The sequence below is a fragment of the Myripristis murdjan genome, chromosome 16 (genome assembly GCF_902150065.1).
Source record: "Myripristis murdjan chromosome 16, fMyrMur1.1, whole genome shotgun sequence".
Lineage (NCBI taxonomy): Eukaryota > Metazoa > Chordata > Actinopteri > Holocentriformes > Holocentridae > Myripristis > Myripristis murdjan.
In genome coordinates, this window is record NC_043995.1 from 12,666,348 (window position 1) to 12,692,051 (window position 25,704).

General features: G+C 43.3%; 1 protein-coding gene across 3 annotated transcripts in view; it reads right to left on the reverse strand.

Annotated features, from left to right (window-relative positions):
* vps13b (vacuolar protein sorting 13 homolog B) overlaps nucleotides 1–25,704 on the reverse strand; it is a 379,425-nt gene that overhangs the window by 176,607 nt on the left and 177,114 nt on the right. For all 3 annotated transcript variants that reach the window (XM_030071613.1, XM_030071615.1, XM_030071614.1), the window contains 2 exons: nucleotides 7,868–8,102; nucleotides 6,194–6,423 (listed from right to left, as the gene is read on the reverse strand). In XM_030071613.1, the coding sequence (XP_029927473.1) occupies nucleotides 6,194–6,423; nucleotides 7,868–8,102 (465 nt within the window). The remainder of the gene's footprint in view (nucleotides 1–6,193; nucleotides 6,424–7,867; nucleotides 8,103–25,704) is intronic.

Here is a 25,704-nt window from a genome sequence, read left to right on the forward strand (position 1 = left end):
AGCCTCAAAGTAGCTGTAAGGATACCTTTGGCCACAATGCCCAAAGTTGACTGTGTGAACACAGCTGAATACACTTTCAATGTGGAACAAACATGCAGAGCACTACTGCACCATCTGAGTGCCTGAAAAGACAAATCGAACAGACCACAAGCAGTTTTAATATTTAAAACCAGACTCAAATGTATTTTTGCCAAGGTCTGACTCAAGCAGCTGCATCGGAGAGTTCTCATGTAGTTCTGACTTTTGAGGCCATTACCATGATTTGGCTTGGCAGCTTTGTAGTTATGTGACACTAAACCTAGTTAAAGCTGAGAGAAGGGAAGAGAAAAGAGGAGGAAATATTAGGCAGAAATGGACCACTCTTCATTCCCATGTCTTTCCTTGTCCAACTAAACACTTTCTTAGACTTCATGCTTGTCAATCAGGCAGGCATCATGTCATGAAAGTAAATGTGTGGTTGTACAGTATGTGTGTCTACATGGATGTGTGCTTCTGTATGTGCATGCATATCTGAATTCTTTCATGTTTTGAAGGGATGTGTGATTACTTGAAAGGCAGCATGTGCTTATACATGTGCTTCACTGTACAAATTTGTTATCCATAACAACAAAACTCCCAAAGAAACACCCACAGAGGAAAGTTAAGTTGTGTCATCAATTTCCCCTGAAAAACTCACCACGGTTAGGAAAAACTGAAGGCTCGGCGTCAAGTGTTCTCTAGTATTTATCATCTGTTCACATGAAAAGAGGTCTTAGCTTTAAACAACAACAAAGCCAAAAACAAGAGTGGAAAACATGAGGGGAGAGCAGGGGAATGTGATGTGATGCTTTCGGTTATTCATGCATTCACTCAGTGTTCTTTAGAGGAGAAAGAGGGAAGGAGAGGGAGAAAAGCGACGCTCTTTCACAGTGAGCTAATTTCTGGATTTCAAATGCTTCCCTTGTCTGGCCAAGTCCCCCCCACTTCAGCACCACTGAGGGTCCCTCAAAAAGTAAAGGCACACTGATGTATGAATGCACACGCAAAATATCTGCCTCTACTCCAAACACACTCTTATTCTGCATTGCTTGCTCACACACACACACGCACGCCTGTGAGCACACACATTAGTGAGAGACCTTCCATAAATAAGCATAAATCAAATGAAAAGCAGCACAATACATTACAGCTGGGCCATTTCAAACATGTCCAGGAAGAGCTGCTAACACTGATCCAGCAGCCGTCCAGGGACAGGGCCAACAGCTGCCTGCCATACCCAACTGACCTGCACTGACGGCAGGGCAGGCACGGCTCCATGCTCCCTTCTCCCCTCTGCAGAGAGTCGGGGCCCTGCAAGTCCAACCAAGCACAACAAGGCCTACTGCTCTTAGCAGCAGATGTGGAAAAAGGGACACATGAATGTCCAGGAGAGGGGGAAAGTGAAGAGGGGGCAAGTAAAAGATAGAGGAAGAGGGGGAGAAGGGGTGTGAAAGATAAAACAAATAGAAGAACAAAACAGGCTACAGCGGGGACTGAAGTAAACTTTTTTTTTTTAAAGCATTTTAAGCTTTTTTTTTTTGGCATTTCTGCTTTATTTGACAGTCACAGTAGAGATAGACAGGAAAGGCAGGGGAGAGAGAGGGGATGACGTGCAGCAAAGGACTTGAGGTTGGATTCGAACCCCGGTCGCTGCGATCGGGACTAAGCCTTGGTACATGGTGCGCGCTCCTAACCGGTGAGCCACTGGGGCGCCAAGGGACTGAAGTAAACTTATATGACCACTTTCGTTTTGGGTCAGCTGAGTTCAGGTTAAGACATATATTAGTATTTCATTATATCAGAGCTATACTGGCCTTTTATTAAACATCACAAATTGCTTAAATGGCATCCACAGACATTATGATAGAGGCTCCTCTCTGATCACAACTAGTAAATATGTCTTTAGTATCATCTTTATTTTAAATAGCATGCAATCAAGCTTTTCTTGGGGTACTGTTAGCAAATTTACAAGAATTTCACTGGCATGGGTTTTGGTGGAAGTTTTACTCAACCATGATGGCCTAAATATTGTTTTAGAGGCTGTAAGACCCAAGAATACAGTTCTGAGGAAAACAATGAACATTTGCCATTCTTTACAATATTCTGACATTATAATAGTCACATTTACATACAAGGTGCGTCAACACAAAATATTAACTAGTCAGTGCAAAAAATTGCTATATTGGGCTCCATAAAACAAAAATGAAACCAGCTGAAACTGCTGGTATTCAAATACTGGCTCAGTGTCATTCCCACACAGGTGTACAGGAACATGTTACAAACCAAAATCCAGCCACTGAATTCCCATAGCTTGGTCAAAAGAGTGGAGCTGCATTTCTCAATCAAGCCTGTTTTCACTTTCTTTTCTCTCTGCTAATTCCTCCAATCCCCTTTCTGACCCTCTGCCTTCATCCTTCTTCTCTCTGCCTCTCTCTCTGTCTCCTTCCCTCACTCTATCCTTCCATTCCTCACATCCTCCTCAATTCCCTTCCTCCCTCGGCCTCTCATTCCATCCCTTCATATCTCTTTACTGCTCATGTTATCCCTTGGTGACAGTGGAAAGTGGGGTCAGTTGGTACAGCCCCCCCCCCCCCCCCCCCCCCCCAAAAAAAAAAAAAAAAAAAACAATAAAAACAATAAAAACAATACAAATACACACACACCACAGTTCATGAGGTGGGGAAGTAAGCAGAACATTTGCAGGGCAGGGTTCTCCAAAGACCTGTCATCTCCAGATCAGGAGAGCTGCTGGGCTGCAGTAGTGCAAACTGGAGATTGAACAGAGGCTTCTACAGCCATTCATAAAAATACACAGATGAAAGATGGGCCAGCATGCAGATGGCAAACATTTGCATGCCTTTGTCTGTGAACAATTTATGTAGAAACTTCACAAAACTGAAACGCTGAGTTTGTGTGGCAGCGCAATATGTACTGTGATGAGTGTGTGTGTGTGTGTGTGTGTGTGTGTGTGTGTGTGTGTGCGCGCATGTGTGTATTGGCATAAATATTTATAAAACTCTGTACAGTTGAACATCAAAATTGCAGCTGGCTGTTGTAGTAGTGTGAGTGTGTATTAGTGTGACAGTTATTTTCAAGGTGGTCCTGATAAGGCATAAGGGCAGCTCCTGACCTCACACTTCAACACCCATTTCCACACAAAGCACATTCATCTCTCTCTCTTTCTCTCTCTCTCTCTCTCTCACACACACACACACACACACACACAGCCAGTGTAGACACATTAGCTTCACTACAAGTACATAAGTTTTGCTCCACGAGCAAGGTGAATGTGTTCCCTACTCCATTAAAACACAGAACACAGTCTGTTAACAATTACATAATTCTGTTTCTGATGTAAACATGTAACTTTTTCTTTTTTTTTTTTTCTTTTTTTAAAATAATAACATATAATAAGAATAGTGGAAAGGAAAGGCAAGGAAAGTTTATTTGTATCGCACCTTTCAAACACAAGGCAATTAAAAGTCTGTCAATGTTCCACTCCTGCCACAGTCTCTGCTATATCTGATAAAGACTGTGACTGTTAAATCTACAACAAAAGGGATTGTTGCAAAACCATATTTCAAGCGATTTTATTGCCACAAGGTACATGTGTGTTTGTGTGTGTGCACGTGTGTGTGTGTGTGTGTGTGTGTGTGTGCGTGCGCGCGCATGTGTATTCTGTTCTGTTCTGTTCCAGGATGTGACAGTTCACCTTGGGTGTTCTGGGTTGGGATGAAATGAACGTCTGTTGGAAACATGCAACAAAGCTGGTGGTCCCTCACTCCTTCCTCTGGTGTGTGTGTGTGTTGCTCCTTTTTCCTCCCTCATTCATCATTAATAACTCCTTATGCCTTATTCTGTAATTTTTTCTCATCCTCTCAAACACACCTCCAGTACCTTCACACCTACCTTGGTTATAGCTGCCCATATCCATTCAAACACATGGACAAGTTTTTACAGCAGTATACAGAGTCACACAGTCACAGAGACAGATGGGGACATAAACAGACACACAACCCTGGCATCATCTTTCAGGTTGTGAAGAATTTATTCTACACAGTATAGCTGTACAGGATTTTTTTTTTTTCAACAATAGACTTGCATTCCCCATCAGCCCTGTTGTTTCCAGAAATAATGGCAGTAAAATGACAAGTAAAAATGTTGCTCTTTTGTGCTGTAAAGCAATCTCCCTTGTGCCGTAAAGCATCACTGCAATTTTCCTGCAAAACCCAGTAGCACACAATGTGAAATGCAGTGCAGAGGCCAGTATAGGCTTCCAATCTTCTTGGTCGTATATCTGTGGTAATTATTCTACTTTGTTACACTTAATATGGTAAAATTTATTTAGTTTGAAATGCTGCACATTCCACCTTTAAAAGAATTTGACAGAACAAATTGAACCCCGTTCTCTCCTTTAAATCTTTTACACTGACCTAAAATCCCACTAGCATCCAACAAGACTTGTGCTCAGTGTAAACAGGTTAACCTGGCAGTCCTGTGTTCTAAACCCTACCAACAGCCACAGGTAACAATCAGCTAAAGATCTGGTGAACAGCTCTAACTGGTATTTCCACCCACAGCAATGGAAAGAAGTGGGAAGGTGACAGGATGGCAAGGGAGAGGAGAGGAGAGGAGAGGAGAGGAGAGGAGAGGAGAGGAGAGGAGAGAAGAGAAGAGAAGAGGAGAAGAGAGGAGAGAAGAGAAGAGAAGAGAAGAGAAGAGAAGAGAAGAGAAGAGAAGAGAAGAGAAGAGAAGAGAAGAGAAGAGAAGAGATGTTTTCATGGGGTCCAAAACTAATAATGACTCATCATTTAATCGCAATAAGCTTTCCTGGCTTCACCAGGCACAGATGCTCCACTTGAGAGGGAGAACAAGAGGAGAACAAAGGAAAGTTACTTTCCCCCAGTAAACGACTAGCTCTCCTCATCTCTGGGAAGGCTTTCACCACTAACAGATTAGGGCCTTTCATTTGTTTCTGGTACCAATTCCACTCAATATCACCATGACTCGTCACTGTGGTCAGAGACATTTAACAATGTGACCACTCAAAAGGTCGCCCCAATTAAGTGTTTACAGAGGAACCTAATTCAATACAAGTAATTCAATAGAGAAAAAACAAAACATGTGTAATGGTACATGTAGATGTAATTATGGTACTGTAGCAGTAAGATGAAAAACAAATCAAACCCCTAACCAGGAGACAAACATGTTCCGTTTCCAATCTGTCCATATTCATCAGGCTCTCACCAAAACACAATAACGCCCCGTAAAACAATGATGATGAGTCTTGGAATTCCCTATCCGCCTTCACTCAGACCTCAAACCTTTTGACCAAAACAAACAAGGCAATGCTCTCTTGTTTACACTTCCATTTTGCTGAAAATCATACTAGATCAGAAGATGAGGCAGGCTGTTTATCTAAGTGACAATCTATATCAGTGAGATGATGGTGAAGCAGGGAGTGCTTGCCACAAACCAGTGTGGGCCTGCCAGGGTGCGTGTGTTCACTGTTTCCACAGAGGTTCACAAGGGGCTACGATACCACAATGATGGACTACATGTCTGGATGAGCTGCATCTATGAAATGCCCATAATACTGCAACCAGTTGTAGGTAGCTTTTCGGTCAACTTCAGTAAACAAGTCATAATACTTGGAATATCATGAAACAGCAATCCATTCAGCATGTGCATACACATGCATGCTAAGTATGTGCAATAAAAGGTATGCAAGACATACATGATCATGACTTGGGCTTTTTACAACAACCACTTGCCAGCTCCGTGGCTAATATTAAACCCTGCTGCACCTGTCTTTAGACTGTGCGTTTATTTAATGTGGCCAGGCTTCCCGGCTGGATAGAGTTTTCCATTTTTAAGTGACTGGCCCGACTGGTGTCCAAACACCACCGAGCCGGCAAACTCTGGTATATAAAATGAACCGAACCAGTAGCGGAAAAGTAATGATGAGGCCCAACATGTGGTCTGGTGGGCGGGCATGGTACAACAGCTTGTGGGTGCGGGCGGATGCAACAGAAAACTGAGCCCTTATGGGTGGGTGTGGCACAAAAAAAAAAAAAAAAAAGAAAGAAAAAAAGGCCACTGTAGAGCTCTAATTCAGTACATCTGATTACTTAAGTACTGAACGAACTATGAGCTTCATTACTGTGAAACTGACCTGTGGGTTGGAGCACTTGACTTGGACTGGCTGTAGATCAACATGCAGGCACACTACAAAGGAGTGGCGTCCCTCAGGGCAGCCCGTCCCAGGGCCCTGCAGCTTGTGAGAGGTGACGGCCAATGTGGAGGTACACCCCATGGGCTCCAACAGGCTCAGGCTTCTCTGTTGCCCCAGCAGAGTATATACACTGAACTGACTCAGGCTTACTGTCCATGGAAAGGCATCGCCTGGTGGAGGACAGAGAGAAGGGAAAAAAGGAGAAGAAAGGGAGGGACAAAGATAAGAGAAGGATGGGAGACAAGGAGAGGAAGGAGAATAGCAGAAAAATAATTGGGATATTGGAGGGAAGACAAAGGCAAACATTCAGGAACAACGAAGGTGAACAAAAGAATGGAGTTGGAGGAGCAAGAAGAAGTGGTATTAAAAAGGGATTACGAACAGAATAGGAATGAGGAGATGAGAGGGAGAAAAAGCAAGAAAGTGTAGAAAAGGGAGAGTACAGTTGTGAAGGATGAAGAGACAGAGAAGAGAGATAAAGGTAATATGGAGGAGGAAAACATTGACAAAACAGAAGAGAGTGAAAAGAGGGTTAAATACAATGAGTTCAAATGTGCCAAAATGTACAAAAGTCAATCAATCATGCTCATTATCAAAACCTCTATGTCAACTCTGCCTTTCCTTCCACTGGAGTTAAAACCTTTAAACTCAAAGCCAATTACATGGGGTTAGACAGCTTTATGGAAAACATGAAAGGGACTCTAAGGAGTGGTAGGCTATCCCTCAAAGAAGCTTCTACACCCAATAAGCAGGCAGGGGACCCCATCAAAAGAGAACGTAAAACAAGGGTCTATTCCAAATCTGTGGGTTTAAGACAAGCTGCCTGACTGGGAGTGTTTGATTTAGAGTTGCCCACCCTGGTTGGACCATCTGAGAGAGAGGGATGGGGTTAGGGGGGAACTTGTTCGCTAACATAGAGCCATGAAGAGCACATTTCCCTTGCACCATGGGCAGCATGCTTTGATCCAGTGCATTAAACATGAGAGATGAAGAGCTTTTCAAAGGGGAGGAATGAATTACTAAAAGCACGGGTTGTTAATTTTAATGGCAACATTGACAAGGCCGCTGATGTCACTGTTTTTGCTGTCGTTTTTCTTTTTCTACTCCGTTTCTGAAATCAATGCTGATGTCATTGGAGAGTTAAGAGTGAAAACAGGAGGGTGCCCCTCTTTTTTCTTCGTCTGAAGAGAAAACACTGCACGACGGTCAAAGCGTTGGTTATGTCAGCTCTACCAGGTGTGTATGCCACATGTGCAAGGTCTATCTCTCAAAGTCACCCTACTTAAATTTGTTTGTCTTTTGTCAAGATGAATGAGGACTAGTGGGTCAAAGGTTCACTCAGTGTTGAAAAGGCCATAATAATGGCAAATTCATATTATGGAGTCTAACTTAACAAGTGGAAAGCACCCACCCACTGTGTTAGATTTCATTTTTTAAAACCCATGTCATTAACCTATCACCATCAAACTATGTTTGTTCACTCAAACCATAAAATCAATCATTTTAACACCAGGCCACGCCACAGTGTTGTCTGTGAAGTGTACTGTGGGGTAGACATTCAAAAGCCAATCATTTTAAGTTGAGATTTGGTTTGATTGAGTGAAAAGAACATACCCTCCTCCAAAATGGGCTTAGACACAACAAAGGGCAGCTCCTGCAGTGGTTCCATGTATTTGTGTCCGGCACTGAAGACACTGATCTGGGGAAGGCAGACTACCAGAGTGCCCGGCATGGAGGCCTGGTTGTGGTACCAACTGCGGACGGTGCCAGGGATGTCTCCACAGATGATGGTAGTCGGGGAGGGAAGGCTGTCGTTGGGCAGGAACACACAGCATGACTGCAGCTCCAACTGGAGGGGAAACAAGACACATGATGGACAAATGTTAAAGCACCAATGTAATATGCTGATGGGATTTCTGAACTTGTACAAAAGGCTGGAGAGAGGAGTAGATTGAGTGAAGCATTTATTGGAAGTTTGGTTAGAATCATATAAAAAACCCACTGCCTTCTCCCTTCTTCAACCACTTTCAGTGAGGTGCCCTTGAGCAAGGCAGCTACTCCACAAAGTACTCAAGTGGAGCTGCTGAGTGCCAACAGTAAAAGACTGTGGTTGTACTGGAAAGCACCCAAGAGAGAATGCGTGTACAAATGTCAAGCTGGGTGTTGCTGGAAAAGACTATGCAAGCTTAATAAACCTTCCCTGAATCGAAGAAAAAACAAAAAACACTCAATTTCACATGTAATCATCAGAAACTTCAGAACCTTTTGCATAATTACTGTCACACGATGCCTTCAATGAAATTATTGGAAAATGTATTTCTCTCTGTCACTTTGCTCTCTTTGCTTCTTTTTCTCACTATTCTATTGACAACAGAAAACTGTAACATTGTAGGCTTTATTTGTTAATTTTATACTGTAGTAACAATGTATGCTTTCATGTAATTTTCTGTGCTGCTGCTACCACCTTAGCCTAGCCTTCTTGTAAAAAACAGAGATTTTTAATCTTAGAGTTACGATGGAAAGGTTAAAAGCATGGGAACAATAGGGTTTTTGAAGTAAGACAAAAGACTTTTTAATGCTAACTGAATTCAAATTTAAAACCAATTTTACATCCAGAAAAAGTGATATTTGTAAGACTTCTAAAACTGTATGCATGCCTCTAAGAAAACATTTAACCAAACTGCAGAGATCTGAAAATTTTGAGGACCTTCAAAATGAAATTTCATAGTTTTATGATTTTTCAAGACCCTCGAATTCTTTGCTGCTGAAATTTTTAACACTGTATTCTGTTCATGCTTGCTTAGTAACACAGCCACACAGCAAGTTTTACTAACCATCAGGTCAATAACAAGTAGCCAGTAGCCAGTAAAGACCGGAGCAGTGTTAAACCTGTCTGAGTTGTAATGGTGCTTTGTCTTTTTCCATTACACTGGCGCTGTAGGGATTTAAAAGACCAGTTAAAAGAAAGGATCAGGGGGCTACAGGGTCTAGGGGGCAGACAGCAGGTGCTGCCAGACACTGTGAGTGTGAGTGTGTGTGTGTGTGTGTGTGCGTGCGTGTTCGTGTTCGTGTGTGTGTATCAGAAAGAGAGTGGCTGGTGAGCTGGGAGTTTCTCAGGTCCAGCCTTTTTAACTGCTACACTTGGGACTATGATGGTGCAATGAGGTTAATGACAGGCAATTAAGCATATACATATTTGGCGTGGAATGAAGCACACACACAATGTGCCCAGAAATTTACATACATACATGCACGTTCAATCATATGCTAATATCACACACAGATGTTGGAACAGGAACAGGAACTTCAAACAGGCCTGTATAAGGTGGCCAGTTCCTTCAGCTTTCATGGTAGTCAGTGGAGAGAGAGAGAGAGAGAGAGGGGGAGAAAGAGAGAGAGAGAATACTCAGAAAGAGAGGGAGATATGGTTACACATTCATCTCATGCTGCTTCCTCTTCTGATTACTCTTCAAAGTGGTGTTTGAAATCGGAACACTTTCACACACTGACACGTAGGGCTTTGGCCCTTTTAAGAGCCGGCACGCAGAAAGAAAAGCCACTGACGCTGCCTGGGCTGCTGCAGATCTTAGCGGGGTTAAGCTGTAAAGCAGGCAGACACACGAAAACCTCTGGTTTTAACACTGTGACTCTGGATTGCACCTTGAACTAACTGCCTAATGTTCTCCTCCTGGACATTTTGGCTTAGTCACACACACACACACACACACACACACACACACACACACACACAAAGACACACAGACACACTTTTTTTTTTCCTCAGGCATTCAGTCTCCTCAGGCATTAAATATGTCTTTCTACAATGGCCCCTTGGTGAACACTTGTAAATGGATGTCTTAAGATACTGGAGTGGTCATGAGAAATATAAAGTAAGTAACCTTTAGCATTCAAAGATTCAAAGCAGGACACAGTCTGGGCAATACAATAACAATTTTACCATTTCTGTCACAGATGAATACAAACTTTGACTTCAACCATAACGGTGAGAGGAAATGTTATACTTATACATTTGTTGTCTCAAATGAGTCATTTCTGACAGACTATACATCCAAATACAATGGCCATCTAAAGTTACCTGAAGCTATTTAATCTCCGCAACTGTAGCCAATGACTGCTTAAAACTGCAAACATATATCAAACTTTGGGACCTCTATCCATGATCACAGGAAAATATTAAACATTGAAATCAACACTACTACTAAATACTGGATTATACTAGGCTGTTTGAGAAAATGGAAGAGAGAAGGTTATCACCATATAGTTACTGTACTGATTATGTTTAATATAATATATTACCGTAACAATGTTGGCTTATGACTTTATAACACTTTGCTGTTGTTACCCATAGCAACACACAACCAAGGATGACGTCAAGTTCATGCTACCAAGAGACTTACCACATCACACAGTCAAATTCTAACAATAATCAGATAACATCTCATAGATGACAGCAGAGGAAAATGTTTAACAATTGAATGGCATTCACCGGGCATAGCGACCACTGTTTCTAGATGTTTACACTAAGGCCCTAAGTATGTAATGGAAAAGCAAATGGCATGTCAGTCCTAAATCTGGGTGATAGAAAACTAATCTCTGCTGTGCTTTTTCTCCTTTTCCCCCTTTTGGTGACTGCTAATAGAAGCCACAAAAACACAGAAACAAACATGCATTACAGTAATTCACAATGGCAACTGTGCATGAGTCCATCTGAGGGCGAGGGCCAGCTGACTTGTGAGTAAAGCAATATTTGCTTTTCTCTGGAGCGAGGGAGTTTAGGTCAACAGGGTAGACAGAAACAACAGTGAACTGGGCATTCCCACACACTGGGGATCAGAGGCTATAGCCACTGATGTATATCTGACCCCAAATCACGCAGTTGCTAGAAGAGAGATAGGGGGAGAAAAAGACTAGGCAAATAATGCTATACTCTAGAGAGATTAAAAAACTGCAAAGATAGCCAAATATATTGTCTGGGTTTGGATCAAATATTCTTTGTGGGGGGCTGCAGAATAGTCTACTGGTTACTGAGGTTGTCCAAAACCCGCAGACCCAGGGTCAGTTCCCTGTGTGGTAATACCTGTCAAAGTATTCTTGAGCAAAATACTTCATCCCTTCCTGCCGCAACAGGCACTTCACTGGCTGGCTGGCTGGTGACAATAGTGCCCATCACATGTTAATAAATTATATATAAACTCACAATATAATAACATTTGTCAGAGACATTGCATTCGGGTAACAACTGTTGGTAATGCCCTACTGGTACACCCCAGATGACCACCATAGGATTTTTATCAGGTTGTCATGGCGATGAAAATATGTGTGGACATGTGGACATAGCGTGCGACTCAAACAGCAGGAATGTTCAATATGACTGCCACTGGAATGAAATCATGTTCATTGCAGTGATGCCTTTGCCATGGAAACATGCAACTTTCTCAGTCTCACCAAACCACCGGCCACTTAAAGACAGTATATCAGACCTTCTGTGGTGCATCAAATCACCAAGCCATCTGAAGTGTACTCAAATGACCAGTCAGAAAATCTTAAAAGAAAAATGTGAATGCCCATTCTAAGTTTTGCGGTTGTGTTGCCCTTAGGAACTTGAGGCCGCAACCCTCTAAGGACTGGCTGGCTATCCTCCGCCCTGTTCTCTGGGCCACCACTAACAGCAGGTTAACCTCACAGACCTCTCCAAGGCTTCTCCTCTGTGGTCTCGTGTTTGAGCTATGAGTCACACACACACACACACACACACACACACACACACACACACACACACTGAGGGAGAGAGAGAGAGAGAGAAAGAGACAGAGAGAGAGAGAGAGAGAGAGAGAGAAGAGAGAGAGAGAGAGAGAGAGAGAGAAAGAAAAAGAGAGAGAGAGAGAGAGAGAGAGAGGCAGGATGGGTAATTGTGGGTATCCAACCAAAGAACAGAACAACGATAGAGAGAGGGAGATGTGTGTGTGTTAGTGGAGGGAGGACGCATGGACGAATTGTGGCACTAGCTGAACTGACAGATCCAGAGAGAGAAAAAAGCCTGAGGTCAGAATCTCCCAACTGCATCACTGCTTCGACCACTGCCAAAACCACTGACAGCATCTCCTCTGCCCAACCAACTCTTGATCCCTCCATCACCCCTTCGCTCCGTCGCCTCTGTCCCTCTCACTGCTGAAGCCTTGCCATTTGTGTCCAGGTCTTGCGCCATGACCATGCATTGATTCAGGGTGGAAAGTGTGTGTAGTCATGTCATGGTCAGAGCAAAGGGGAGCACAGGGGAGGAGGACAAAGCCCAAAGGAGCAGATCAGAAGGAGAGGAGAGAACAGAAAAGGGGAGAAGAGGGGAAGAGAGGGGAAAAGAGAGGAGGGGAAAGAAGCAGATGGCAGCTGGAAGGACCAGAGGGGAATCCAGAGTTTGTGTTCAGGGTTATGATGAGAGTTTAGGGTTGCATACACAGCATGAAAAACACTTTCGGTGCTCACAGGTCGAACTGGAAAGTGTGTGTATTTGAGTGTTACGCCTCACAGCTTCAGGTGTAAAAGTTCAGCTGAGGCTGTGCAGGGTCGTGTTTGGTACTCTCCACAATTGTGTTTAACAGCTCTGTAACAAGCCAATAAACACAGCACTGGAAGCAGTTAGCCTGAGTGGACAATGTCCCCCTACTGTGAGCTGATGGACGTGCCAGGTTGTGTGTGTGTGTGTGTGTGTGTGTGTGTGTGTGCATGTGTGTGACAGAGTGAGAACTGTGTGTTGACTAAGCAAGCATGCACTATGTCCAGTTACAGGTATGCTAGGTGGACCAAAAACTCAGTTTATTAAGTCATATACCTGGGAGGTATATTATATTATACCTTAGATTATTTTTGCAGTGTATTACTGTACTCACAGAAAATGGTTCAGCAAACTAAATTATATTTTCATCCATAATAGGATAGTGGAATGTTTTCTCTTTTTTTCCTGTTGGGGTAACCCTGTGGAAAGGCAGCTTTTCCAAGTGCGGCAGAAGGAAAATTCTGAAATGAATTTAAAAATAGAAATGGGCACAAATAATATCTGAAAGCCAGTGGTGTAATTGCGGTGTGGAATATCTGTTACACAACTTCAACCTCTGTGGGGTTCAGGTTAATGTGGAATAAAACCATAGAGAAAAATGACAGATAGACAGCCCCTGGAAATGGCTCAGGTACAACAAATAATAAATACAGCATAGGGGTGTGGGGCACGAGTGTGTGTCTGTGTGACCTATGTTTTTACTACCTTATGGGTTCCAGATATTGTCAGAAGAATACAGTAAAAAACAGTCATATGTAACGATTACTTTCTGAACCTCATTAGGAGAAAGGTTAGGTGTTTGAAATCATGCTGGGTGCGGCACATTAGTGTTTGTGCGTGTGCGTGTGCGTGTGCGTGTGTGTGTCCCCATAAACCTCAGTATAGAAGGTTCAGTTGTATAAAGAAAAATTACACATACCGAAAAAGGCCCCTACCTTCAACGATGGATTCATACTACAATGGACACTAAGAGATGATGTGTGTTTGTGCGTGTCAATGTGTGCGTGTCTTCAGGGGCATGGGGTATCAGTTGCAGCACACTCTATTAATACACTTCAAAAACAGCGGAAACAGTTTTCAATTTTGACCAGGAAATCTCCATAAAAAAAAGAAAGAAAAAGAGAGAAGCAATCCAGTCCTTATGAGGCTGCGTGTGCCGGCTTACACAACACAAACACACTCTCAAGTGACATATTTGCAAATTTACAAAGGCACACGCACACACACACGTCATGTGTGCATGCATAAACACATGGAAACTCACACACACACACACACACACACACACACACACACACACACACACACACACAGCAAAACACAGATCACATTCCCCCTTGTGATTGTACAGTCATTAGTCATCAGAATAAAAACTCATTTGGCTTCAGCATAAAAATGGAGAAAAAAAAAAAAAACATCAACTTGCTGGCATCAGTCCAAGACACCTGAATTAACACGCTACACATACACTAGAGCCCAACAAATACTGGATTTTTGGGGCCAATGCCAAAACTAGAGAGTAAACAAAATTCTAATATCATTGTATGGGCTGATATACACACAAACACTCGCTGTTTGCAAGGATCCAGCAAATGTGATCATTAACAAAGATAATGCAATAGAGACAGGGTATTTTAAAGCTTAGCAGTTTAACAATAAACCATATGCAAATCAGTTTTTTTGACACCAGTGCAGTGATGTCAAAAAAAACTTCTACACACCCACACACACACACACACACAGACACATACATACACTATATTGCCAAAAGTATTCGCTCGGCTGCCTTCACACACATATGAACATGAGTGACATCCCATTCTTAAACCATAGGATTTAATATGATGTGGGCCCATCCTTTGCAGGTATAACAGCTTCAACTCTTCTAGGAAGGCTTTCCACAAGGTTTAGGAGTGTGTTTATGGGAATTTTTGACCATTCTTCCAGAAGTGCATTTGTGAGGTCAAACACTGATGTTGGACAAGAAGGCCTGGCTCGCAGTCTCCGCTCTAATTCATCCCAAAGGTGTTCTCTCGGGTTGAGGTCAGGACTCTGTGCAGGCCAGTCAAGTTCTTCCACACCAAACTCGCTTATCCATGTCTTTATGGACCTTGCTTTGTGCACTGGTGCGCAGTCATGTTGGAAGAGGAAGGGCCATCTCCAAACTGTTCCCACAAGGTTGGGAGCATGGAATTGTCCAAAATGTCTTTGTATGCTGAAGCATTAAGAGTTCCTTTCACTGGAACTAAGGGGCCGAGCCCAACGTCCGAAAAACAACCCCACACCATAATCCCCCCTCCACCAAACTTTACACTTGGCACAATGCAGTCAGACAAGTACCGTTCTCTTGGCAACCTCCAAACCCAGACTCGTCCATCAGATTGCCAGACGGAGAAGTGTGATTCGTCACTGCAGAGAACACGTCTCCACTGCTCTAGAGTCCAGTGGCGGTGTGCTTTACACCATTGCATCCCACGCTTTGCATGGTGCTTGGTGATGTAAGGCTTGGATGCAGCTGCTCGGCCATGGAAACCCATTCCATGAAGCTCTATACGCACTGCTCTTGAGCTAATCTGAAGATCACATGAAGTTTAAAGGTCTCAAGCTATTGACTCTGCAGAAAGTTGGCGTCCTCTGCGCACTATGCGTCTCAGCATCCGCTGACCCCGCTCTGTGATTTTATGTGGCCTACCACTCCGTGGCTGAGTTGCTGTCGTTCCACTTTGTTATAGTACCACTAACAGTTGATTGTGGAATATTTAGTAGCGAGGAAGTTTCACAACTGGACTTACTGCACAGGTGGCATCCTATTACATTACTATTACAGCACCATGCTGGAATTCACTGAGCTCCTGAGAGCGACCCATTCTTTCACAAATGTTTGTAGAAGTAGTCTGCATGCCTAGGTGCTTGATTTTATACACCTGTGGTCATGGAAGTGATTGGAACACCTGAATTCAATGATTTGGATAGATGAGCGAATACTTTTGGCAATATAGTGTATATATGTATGTATGTATGTATGTATGTATTAAACTTGAATTAAGAAAAAGGATCAAATATTTATTTTTACATTGCCCAAAGCTTTTTTTCTGCATTATGTTCTGTCAAAAAAAAAAACAAAAAAAACAAAGGCCAACACTGGCTGACCAATTTTTTTACAAGTTCTGTGCGGTAAAAAACACACTTCACTTTTTAATATCCTTGCTGAGAAAGAGTGCTCTATAGGATGACACTTGCAACAGCAATGAAAACCTTTACACAACATTGCTGATTGTACAAAAGAGAGAGTAACAATGTTAAAGTTATAAGGCCACCTCCCTGCTCCACTATGGGTGTTGACTTAATTCAACACCACAAGGCTGCTGGCTGAGCATCCTTTCTCCTTCTCCTCCTCCTCTTATGTTTGCCCTGAGGGTGAAATCACCACCAAGGCCCCTTCCAAGGCTGGACTGACTGAAGAGTCGGTCCAGTGTGTTTTATACAGAGAAACAGGGACACGGCTGTTTGGCACAGAGACAAGGACTGAGCAAAAATACAGTAGTGAATGCTGAATGTGTGTGAGTGAGACAAAGATAGAAAACGTATGTGTCCATGCATCTAGAATGGGTATTGGAGGCCAAGAGGTTATAGAGAACAAGTGTTATGACCTTAAGGTTGTTGGTTTGAATCTGGGTTTGAATCTGTGACGGCTGTGTGGGAATGTGGGAAACCAAGAAAGATCTGTTTATGTATTTCACTCCTGCCAACATCCATCAGTGCATCCATATCATATAAACTGCAATGTGCACTAAGGAGGAGTTCTGCGGTATTTGGTGGGCTCATTCAGAGATGACGGGCCACAGATCTGACAGTATACAGCCATCAGGGTCCTGAGAGACTGGCTGGAAACATCAGACAGCTATATGTAATGTACTGCAAAAGGAGAGAGCTCTCTGTGCGCTTGCTTCATTACCTCAATTCTTCTTCACAAATACAAGTCTGAATATGTGCACTGACAGATAAAGAGCCCAAGGAGAAAGTTCCACAGCCAAAAAGGAGTGAGAGGGACAGTGGTTTTGAGTGACAGTCTGGTTATTTAGTAGGTGACCAGTGCTTACCCTGAGACTTAGTCCTTGATCTGTTCCCCTTGGGCCTACAGATGAACAAGGATCTTATTTCACTTTCATCTCCTACAATCATTTAGGCTCTAATTCAATCTGCATTCTGGATCAGGAAGCTAGCATGTGCTGTTGAGAGTAAATAAACACTACCAGAAAAGAGACAGACAAGCAAAAAAGGAAAAAAAAAACTGAAAAATATCCATTTGGAGGGTATTTTGATTAAATGGTAGGTTGCCTGAAAGCCATTTTTTTTTCTTCCTCAATTTCTTCCTTCTCATCTCCGCCTGGCATCACATCACAGAGATCTAAATATGGAGACTGTTCCATTTTTTGTGGCAGAAGTTCTGCTCAGTTTTATTCCTGATCACCTCCCCACTCCATCAGACAGTGTTCAGAATCCAGCCACATGTGCACGGACCCTGTTTCAAATCTTTCAGTCTTAATACCCCCAAAAATCGTCCCTTACTTCCTCCCCTTCTGAGCAGCAGTGGGAGTGCATGATCTGTCTTGTGTAGCGTTTCTCCCTTGAGTCTTAGAGAAGATGGTTTATCTGGTTCCAGCAGAGCAGGTTCTAATAGAGAGGAAGCTCAGGGCCAAACACACTCAGGGTTTAAAAGACTGGGGCCATGTGGAAATGGCCAATATAACCACAGGAGGCTCTTAGGATCCTCCTGGCCTTGCCAGTAAATGACAGACTAGTGAGCTAGATGGAGGACAGCCTGTCTACTCTGAAGAGGAACTTACATTGTTAGCATATTAGTCTTGCATACTTGTGTTTAAAGGTATAGTTTCTATATGCTGAATGATTATGATATCAAATGACAGACGTGCGAGGTAGGTATCAACTAGAAGACAGACACAACAGGAATATTTCAGCACTTAAAATTATGGGGAACTCTTAGAAGCTATCTGGCTTGAGTGCCTTGGTGTATAAATGGGTGTCTGACACATATCTGGGTGGGTGGGAAATCCAGTTTGCCCTGTGTAAACTTCATTCTCCTGTTTCTAATGTCTATAGTAGTGTTCGTTAAGCCATGGGACACAAAATGAGTCACTGACTTGCTGCTGGTGTGTTCCCACGTGACCAGAGTCATATGTTTTGATGAACCAGGCTCACAGGATGAAATGATATTTATTCAATTTTGGATTCTGGGCCAAAAATAATGTACAACCTAATATTTCAACTGCCTCATCTAATTAAGTAATGACCAAATGGTGCAGGGTAAACTGCCTATTCTTCCTTTGATAAAGGACACCTTTGTAATACTAGATAATTCTGACAGAGCAAATCTAATTTCTGTCATAGTCATCTAGCATTAGTGAAATACATGTCTGACATTTGTCTTCCAGTGCTGAGGTCAGATCCGCTGTTTGGCCCATTGTTTTCACATCGCTGCAGGGAAGAAAAACCTGCAGAGGCTCTGACTCTGTACAGGGCTCAGTGCAACAGAAACCCTGTAGGCCAAATCACCTCTCTATGGTACAAGCACACAAAACGTGAAACACACACACACGCTTGTATATTAAAGCGCACAAGTACTGGCACAAAAATACGAACTATCACTTTTTTCTCTCACTTTCTCCACTACACACACACACTCACATACAATGAGCGAGTCACGACACACAGGAAATCACCCAGAGATAGAGAAGAGGAAATTAGAAACATCGTCCCAGCATCCCCGGTGAAAACATTTGCAACTCTGGAGGAGCAAAACCCTCACTGGAGGGATCGGCAGCAAACGGAAAACACATCCCTTTGTTTTTAAAAACCTGATACCTCTCCAAATGTAATCTTCCTGTGCCTGTGCCGGACGGGACACTGTGTCTTTCCTGAGCGGCCACTCGGATGAACAGAAGGTCCACAGAACAACTCCCCTGACATACACACATACAAACACACTCATCTCCCTTTCCTAACACCCGCCCGCTGTTAACCTTCTGACCTCTGTCCCTCAGCACAGCATCCCCTTGCATTTCTGAGCTTTGTCCAGAAACACATTTGGAACAGTGGGAGTAATAGCGTAAATAGTGTCTCTCTGAAAATTGGGATGATTAATGTGTGTATCTGAGCATGACAGTGTGCAGATGTGTGTTGTGGTGCATGGACGTATGCACATTAAGTGCCTGCTGCAACCTCAGAAAGCATCTTCCCTCCCTGATGTCAATGAGGCAGGCGTTTAAGCATGATCCTTCCTGACAACAAATAGGCTAGGTCTCACCCACACACAACCACAAGCAATAAGCCGGTGGCCTGGCAGTGCAACACAGCCAGGCAGCCAGCCATTCAGCCGTCCCTGTGGCCCTGCATTCCTCTCTCCTAACACTGCTTACAGAAGCTGACAAGCGCTGGAGGTCTCCCTGGCTGAGGTGGAAATCTGCAAAAATAAACGCTTTAGGTGACATGAAGGCTTTGTTTGTTTCTGCTGGGCCGGCTGTTTGTGTTAGCGCGGTGGGTTAATTGCGGCTTTGATCGTTGCGTTTATTGATCCAACAGTGGCCTTAGGAGTGTGGCTAGCCCACCCCAACCAAAAGCTCCCACCATCACCCCTCCACCACCTGAGCTTGGTGAGCCACTACAGATGGGGTCCCAGAGGTGGCCAGGCCACGATAGGACTCCAAAAGCACTGGGAGAGGGTAACTGTGACTCAGCTGGTGTAATAGTTGGGGAAGGACCAGGCTGAGCTAAAGGTAGGGGAGGTCAGGTTGGGTTTGGTGAGACTGGGAGAGAGGACTGAAATTGGCCTGTGAGTTGGAGATAAACTGGACTGAACTGGACCAGACTGGACTGGGCTGAGGCCAAGGCTGGGATTAGGCTATACAATACTCTGAATTGGTGGTGAATGATGGTGCTTAACACTGCAGACATAAAAAGACTTCACAAAAACTATACTTTGGGATGAAGTTGGGCCGGGGGTACAATTTGGGCTGGGCTTTATTAATCAACAGAGGGGCTGTGGTCTAGCTGAAGCCAGTGGAGGTAACTGTATGGGATCCTAGGCTGAGCTGGAGTGACTCAGATAGTGATGGACTGCAGATGGAAAAAGCTTTAATTGGCTTACTCCGTCACATTCCCAGTGCTGTTGATTTATGTGGTGTGTCCTGGTGAAATACACTGATAAAATAGGCCAAACTGGGCTGTTCTGCACCTCAGCTGATCTGATATGACCTGTGCTTGGCATGGCTTTCTTGTCTGTCCCCAGACCAAGGGTGGATTGCATATTCCAAAATTTTAACCAGATTCAGCTCCAAATATGCTTTCCAAAGCACATTCTGAAGATGGGGTGAAAACCACACATCATTTTTTTCAGACACTTTCTTAGCACATCCCAATCTTGAAAATTGGGCTGCAGTGACAATTTTGTACTTAAGAAATGTTGTAGTGGTTCAGCGTTTCTGGCCTGAAGAAAATCATTTGCAGGCCTTGAGGCCTCGGGGAGTCAAGAGGTTACAGACACCAGAGAATCCTGGTAAGCACTTTTCCAGGCAAGTCCAGTGAGAGGGTCATGATATGTGTGCGTGTGTGTGTGTGTGTGTGCGTGCGTGCGTGCGTGCGTGTGTGTGAATGTGCGTGCTTGTGTAATGGCAGTGAGGTCATCAGTGTATGGCTACAGCAGCAGATGATGGAACAGGATTCTGGCCACACACATGCACAAGAGTACACACGTGAACATGAGTGTACACACACACACACACACACACACACACACACAAAAACACACAGTAAACAGCTAATAACACATCTACTGTTATATGCTGCTGGGGCCTTGATTTGGATCAGCCGATACTAGAGAGGTCCACTATGTAATCAGGGGAGAATGTGCACTCTTTCTCTTGCTTTCTCTCTCATATTCCCTTAGCGCTTCCCCCTCTCTCCCTCTCAGCACCTCCTTGTCTCCTGCCTTCCTTCAATTCCAATGAATTCAGTGACAGACAGGAAGGACATAGCAATTTCTGCCCCTGGCATTAACCTCTCTCTACTGTGTTTTTGCACCACCGCCATTCTACACTTAGCTTTCCGTTAGACAACCAGGAACCGCGAGCTATAATAAAAGCCTATTCCTTTTCCTGTTCTCTTAAACATAAACACCGCAGCATGTCATTTCCCATTTGTGCCACAGAGGCTCTATTGAAGCACATACACTTTAGTTCAACCACAGTTGGCTATGGCCTGACCCAAAAGATTATCTGGTCAGCACTCGGCCTCTAGCTATCCAAAGCGGTGTGTCGTCATACTGTTTCAAAAAGGTGGGATGTTTAGAGTTTCTCTTTTTCATTCACAAAAAATGGGATGTGGGTCAGACTATATTTTGTCATGGGGTCTCTGAGGGCATGCAGTGAGTGTGTAGGTAGCTTCGGTATGTGATGGTGATAGCAAATTAATGTAATTGCTGTTATATTATATTATGGCTCATTTTACTGATTTAACGATTTCCCACTTTTAAGTGCACTTGATCAACTTTTCCTGACCTTGAAGCAACAAAGCAAAACAAAAATAATAAATGAACAAACAAACACACACACACGCACACACATAATATCTATATATCTACTGTATTTCACCAATTAATCGCCCGGGCATTTAATATGCCAAATCAACTTGGACCCCGGGCGTTTAAAAGAACCAGGCGGCTATTCGCTGCAGGCCTTTATTTATTTTTGCACAGACCTGCACCAGGCCATTATTGTGATGACAGTTACTGTCCAACATATTTATAGTCCGGCAATTTAAGATGACGGTGCACCCTTTTTTTTCTAACGTTAGCTAGCGCTCTTATTTTGCCAGAAAACAAAAGTGCCGCACTGTTATTGTGCGGATAACTATTTACTTCTGCAAAAATAAGGTGAGTAGCCTTATTTTGGGTTACCTCATTATGATGCAAATAATCGCCCCGGCCGTTATTCGGGTGGGCGTTTAATATGCAAAATGGGTGCAGACCCCAGGCGTTTATAAGAACCCGGCGGCTATTTGCGGCCGGGCGATTAATTGGTGAAATACGGTATACATACATATATATATACACATACACACACATATATACACACACATGTATGTGTATATGTGTGTGTGTGTGTGTGTGTGTGTGTGTGTGTGTGTGTGCGTGTGTGTGTGCGTGTGTGTGTGTGTATATACATACATACACATATACACACATATAAATTAACAATAACAATAAAGGAATAACTGATAAAAACACAAGTAATAATAATATTAATACTAATAATAAGAGGAAGAACCATGATTAGCCTATGCCAGCACTCATGGTGTTGGGGCTTGGTTTCATTTTCCAGGAGAAAACAATATAGTCACTTACATGAAATTTACAGTATTTGCAGGCTTGAGTTGATATAAAGGATAGAAGATGTAGAACCCACACACTATCTACATCTTCTATCCTTTACCGTTCTGTGATATGGTAGCTCAGTGAGCAGTGATTATAAAGAAATACACAGTTATGCTTTTGTGTCTTCTCTATAGTTGGGTCATATATCTCATCATTAAAGGGTCTTGCACACCTGCGCATGGAAGGATTTGAATTGATGCAACCAAGTAAGATTTACAGGCTGTCACAAACTAAATGAAACCAAATTAACTTGATGCGCGCAACTGATGTCAAACACATTTAATCAAAGCGGGCGTAGATGGGGCTCGGGCCTGAAGCAATGGAGTGGAGTGCACCCACATGAGCAAGATATTGAGCAGTGTTTACACTCGCTTCACACCTCTCACGTACTGTGTGTGTGTGTGTGTGAGACACGCTTACAAGCAGTGGTTGCTGAATCTTTCCACGGCAGGCTAGTTTGGTGTAATTACACCTTCTTACCTGTGATCTTGTCTATGTAGAGCCAATTATCTCTTTTGAAATCTAACCTGACAAAGGCCCAATTCAGGCTGGAACACTGTCCTTTTACTCTTCTGATTAATAAAGGTACCAGCTGGGCATTTGCCCTCGTCACAGCAAAATGTACCAAATGCACATACATAGAAGAACTTAATGCACTGCAAGGCACCTTGAGTTATATGTACCAAGACAACTAAGGCTATTTTAATTAAATAAGGGTACATAATGCCAGGGATTCTCTGACTATGACAATTAAGGGACCTGTAGTTCAGGTGGACAAAATTTAAACTGTTGATAATTTATTACTATGGTTTTTAGGGAGGCATTGTGATTTAAGTGGCAAAAATGAAAGTTCTAATTGCAATTCATTTGACAATTGTGAGATGTGACAAAGATAGGGAGGATGGGGGGCTGGTTGAGGGAGGGGGCAGAAGATGAAGTAATGTGCCTGTATGAAGCAGGCGCTCCAGCCGGGGGTCAGATACTGTTCATGGAAACCATCTGGCCAGCTTGCTCTGAGCCACACCAAACATACACATGATCCTTTTCTCTCTATCTCTCTACCCGCCACCCCTCTTCCCCCGTCCCCATTTGTTTTCTCCTTCTTCCTCTCTTCCTCAACTTCCCCCGTCTCATTTCCATCGCTTTACCTTTTCTACCCTGCTTCTCTTTCTCCTCTTTCTCTCTCAAAAAATATCCTATTCATTAATGCATGGCAGCTGCTGGGAGCAGCGTTACTTCATTTTTCCATGGCAACGGTCTCTCTGTTTCAGAGGATCCCATTTCAGTTTTGGTAGCAACGTACTTCGCTGCCAGCACTGAACACATTCATGTGTTAAATAGAAGGAATTATTGCAAAATTCCTGAAATAGAATCAGTGTCCTGCTCACTTGCAATTATTATCAGGGCCCAAAGAGAACATGGGTGTCCTCAGGGAGAAGGGGGAGGAGGACTAGGAGAGAGTGGCCATGACTCTGTTGAAGATGACAGAATGAAAAGGGCTAAGGGTGAGCACAGGGAAGAAATGTAGCGTGGATGCATGGCACAGGCGGGGAGCTATAGAGAAGTACATGAGGGGGAATAAAGAGTGAGGGAGGTCACAATAACTTTGAGGAGGTACATGAAAGGAGAAACAAATGGCAATGAGTTTGAGAAAGAGGGCGGGAGCAAGGCTGAGGGTCAGAACTGCAAGGCTGAGGGCAAATGGCCATTTCAAGATGTGCCAGGCCACATTGGCCAGAGTGACAATTACAGCACTGCCTTTCAGCCCTAACCTGAAGTGACTACTAAAATAACACCACCTACACATATTACAGTTCTGCAAGACCATGGAACCAGCTGCCTCTTTAAAGGAAAAACATACACTCTTTTCTCTCCCTTTTTGTGTTCGCAGCACTGATCATCTGTGCTGTCTGTAATGGTCCAGGAGACTGCATCACCTTGGGCCTCAGAGTCTCAGTTTGGATGGTATGTCCCTATTACCTCACCATGCCTGTTGCAATTGTGTGGGAAAGACATTGGCTCTTCTGCTCTTTGTGGATTTCTTTCTCCTCACTCTCTCAAGATTTTGTTTCTCCCAGTCAGTCTTTCATGAGAAGCCTCTGAACTGATGAACTACTGTTTAAACGAAGTGTGGGACCCCCTATCCGTCCAAGCAGTGATTCTCATAGCTCTGCGAGTAAACTGATCCATTTGTCTTTGAGCAGGCCCGCTTGTCTGGTTTCAACATTAGCCATCCATCTGTCTTTATCATTGACAGCTTCTTAAAGAAAATAAAAGAAGCTCTCTGATGGTTTTGAATGGATCACAATTATTGTTTCACGGGTCCATTTTGGTTACAGAGTGAAAATTGCCAATCTTTCATATAGGGGTAATGGGAGAAGAGGGTCTTAAACAAAATGTACTGAGTCTTAAGTCATGGAGGAACTATGGCCCAGAATCATTTCTGGGCTTTGGTTGAGATACTCAGGCATGGATAGAGTGTGACACTCATGGATTCAGATAATAATCTGTGCCCTAACTAAGCATGACAGCACATCACTGGGAATCAATCCTCACTATGCATGTCATTGAAAAAGACAACTATGGTGTGAAGGATGATTTTAGAGTAGAAAGCTGCAAATAGAAAAAGTGCATGTTATGCTTTTTTCCAGCTGCTACTATTGCTTCACACCCTCAGTGGGAGACGTGTCTCAGGCATAACGTGAGATAAATTTAAGTATACAGTCACAGTATAATAAAATACAGAGCAGGGTAAAGAAAAAAACATGCAGTAATGGGGTTGTGGCCTGTTACAAAGCTGCTTACGTAGATTTCATGTGGTTGCCCTTTTTCTTGAGTTAAGTTGAGGGATGATACAGCAATGTTGCAAACGGAAAGCAAAGTGCATTTGACCTTGAATGATCTACACAGCTGCTAAAGTAAATGAAAATTTAGACAAAGACGAGAGAAATTCCTGTTCCCAATATGATACACTATTTATGAACTGCTGACAGTGGTGGAATATATGACAACAGAAATGAGCTGCAAATGCATAAGCCCTTCTTTCTTAACTACTTCTGTTAAGCTGTTAAGCGTGCGGTATAGCATCTGTAGCATCTCCATAATGGGTCTGTATGATCCTCCCTGGCTGCTCCATAACAAGACATGCATGTCATACTCCCGCGACAATGTATGGAGAGCATCCGGGACCCAGAGAGGTTTAAAACAATTTACACAACCACCAGCTATCACGTGTCCCCATTCCTTAAACAGCCATCTCAGCCTTAAGTGGTCTCAGCAGCCGTAGAATAATAAATACTTTTGTAACTTTCTCCCTGTCCCTCGCTGTCTCTCTCTGTCTCTCTCTCTTTCTCCCCCACAAATGATGGAAAGAGAGCCTTGGATGCCAAATTGGGCACATGTGCAGCAGAAGTGTGAGCCATTAGGTATTCT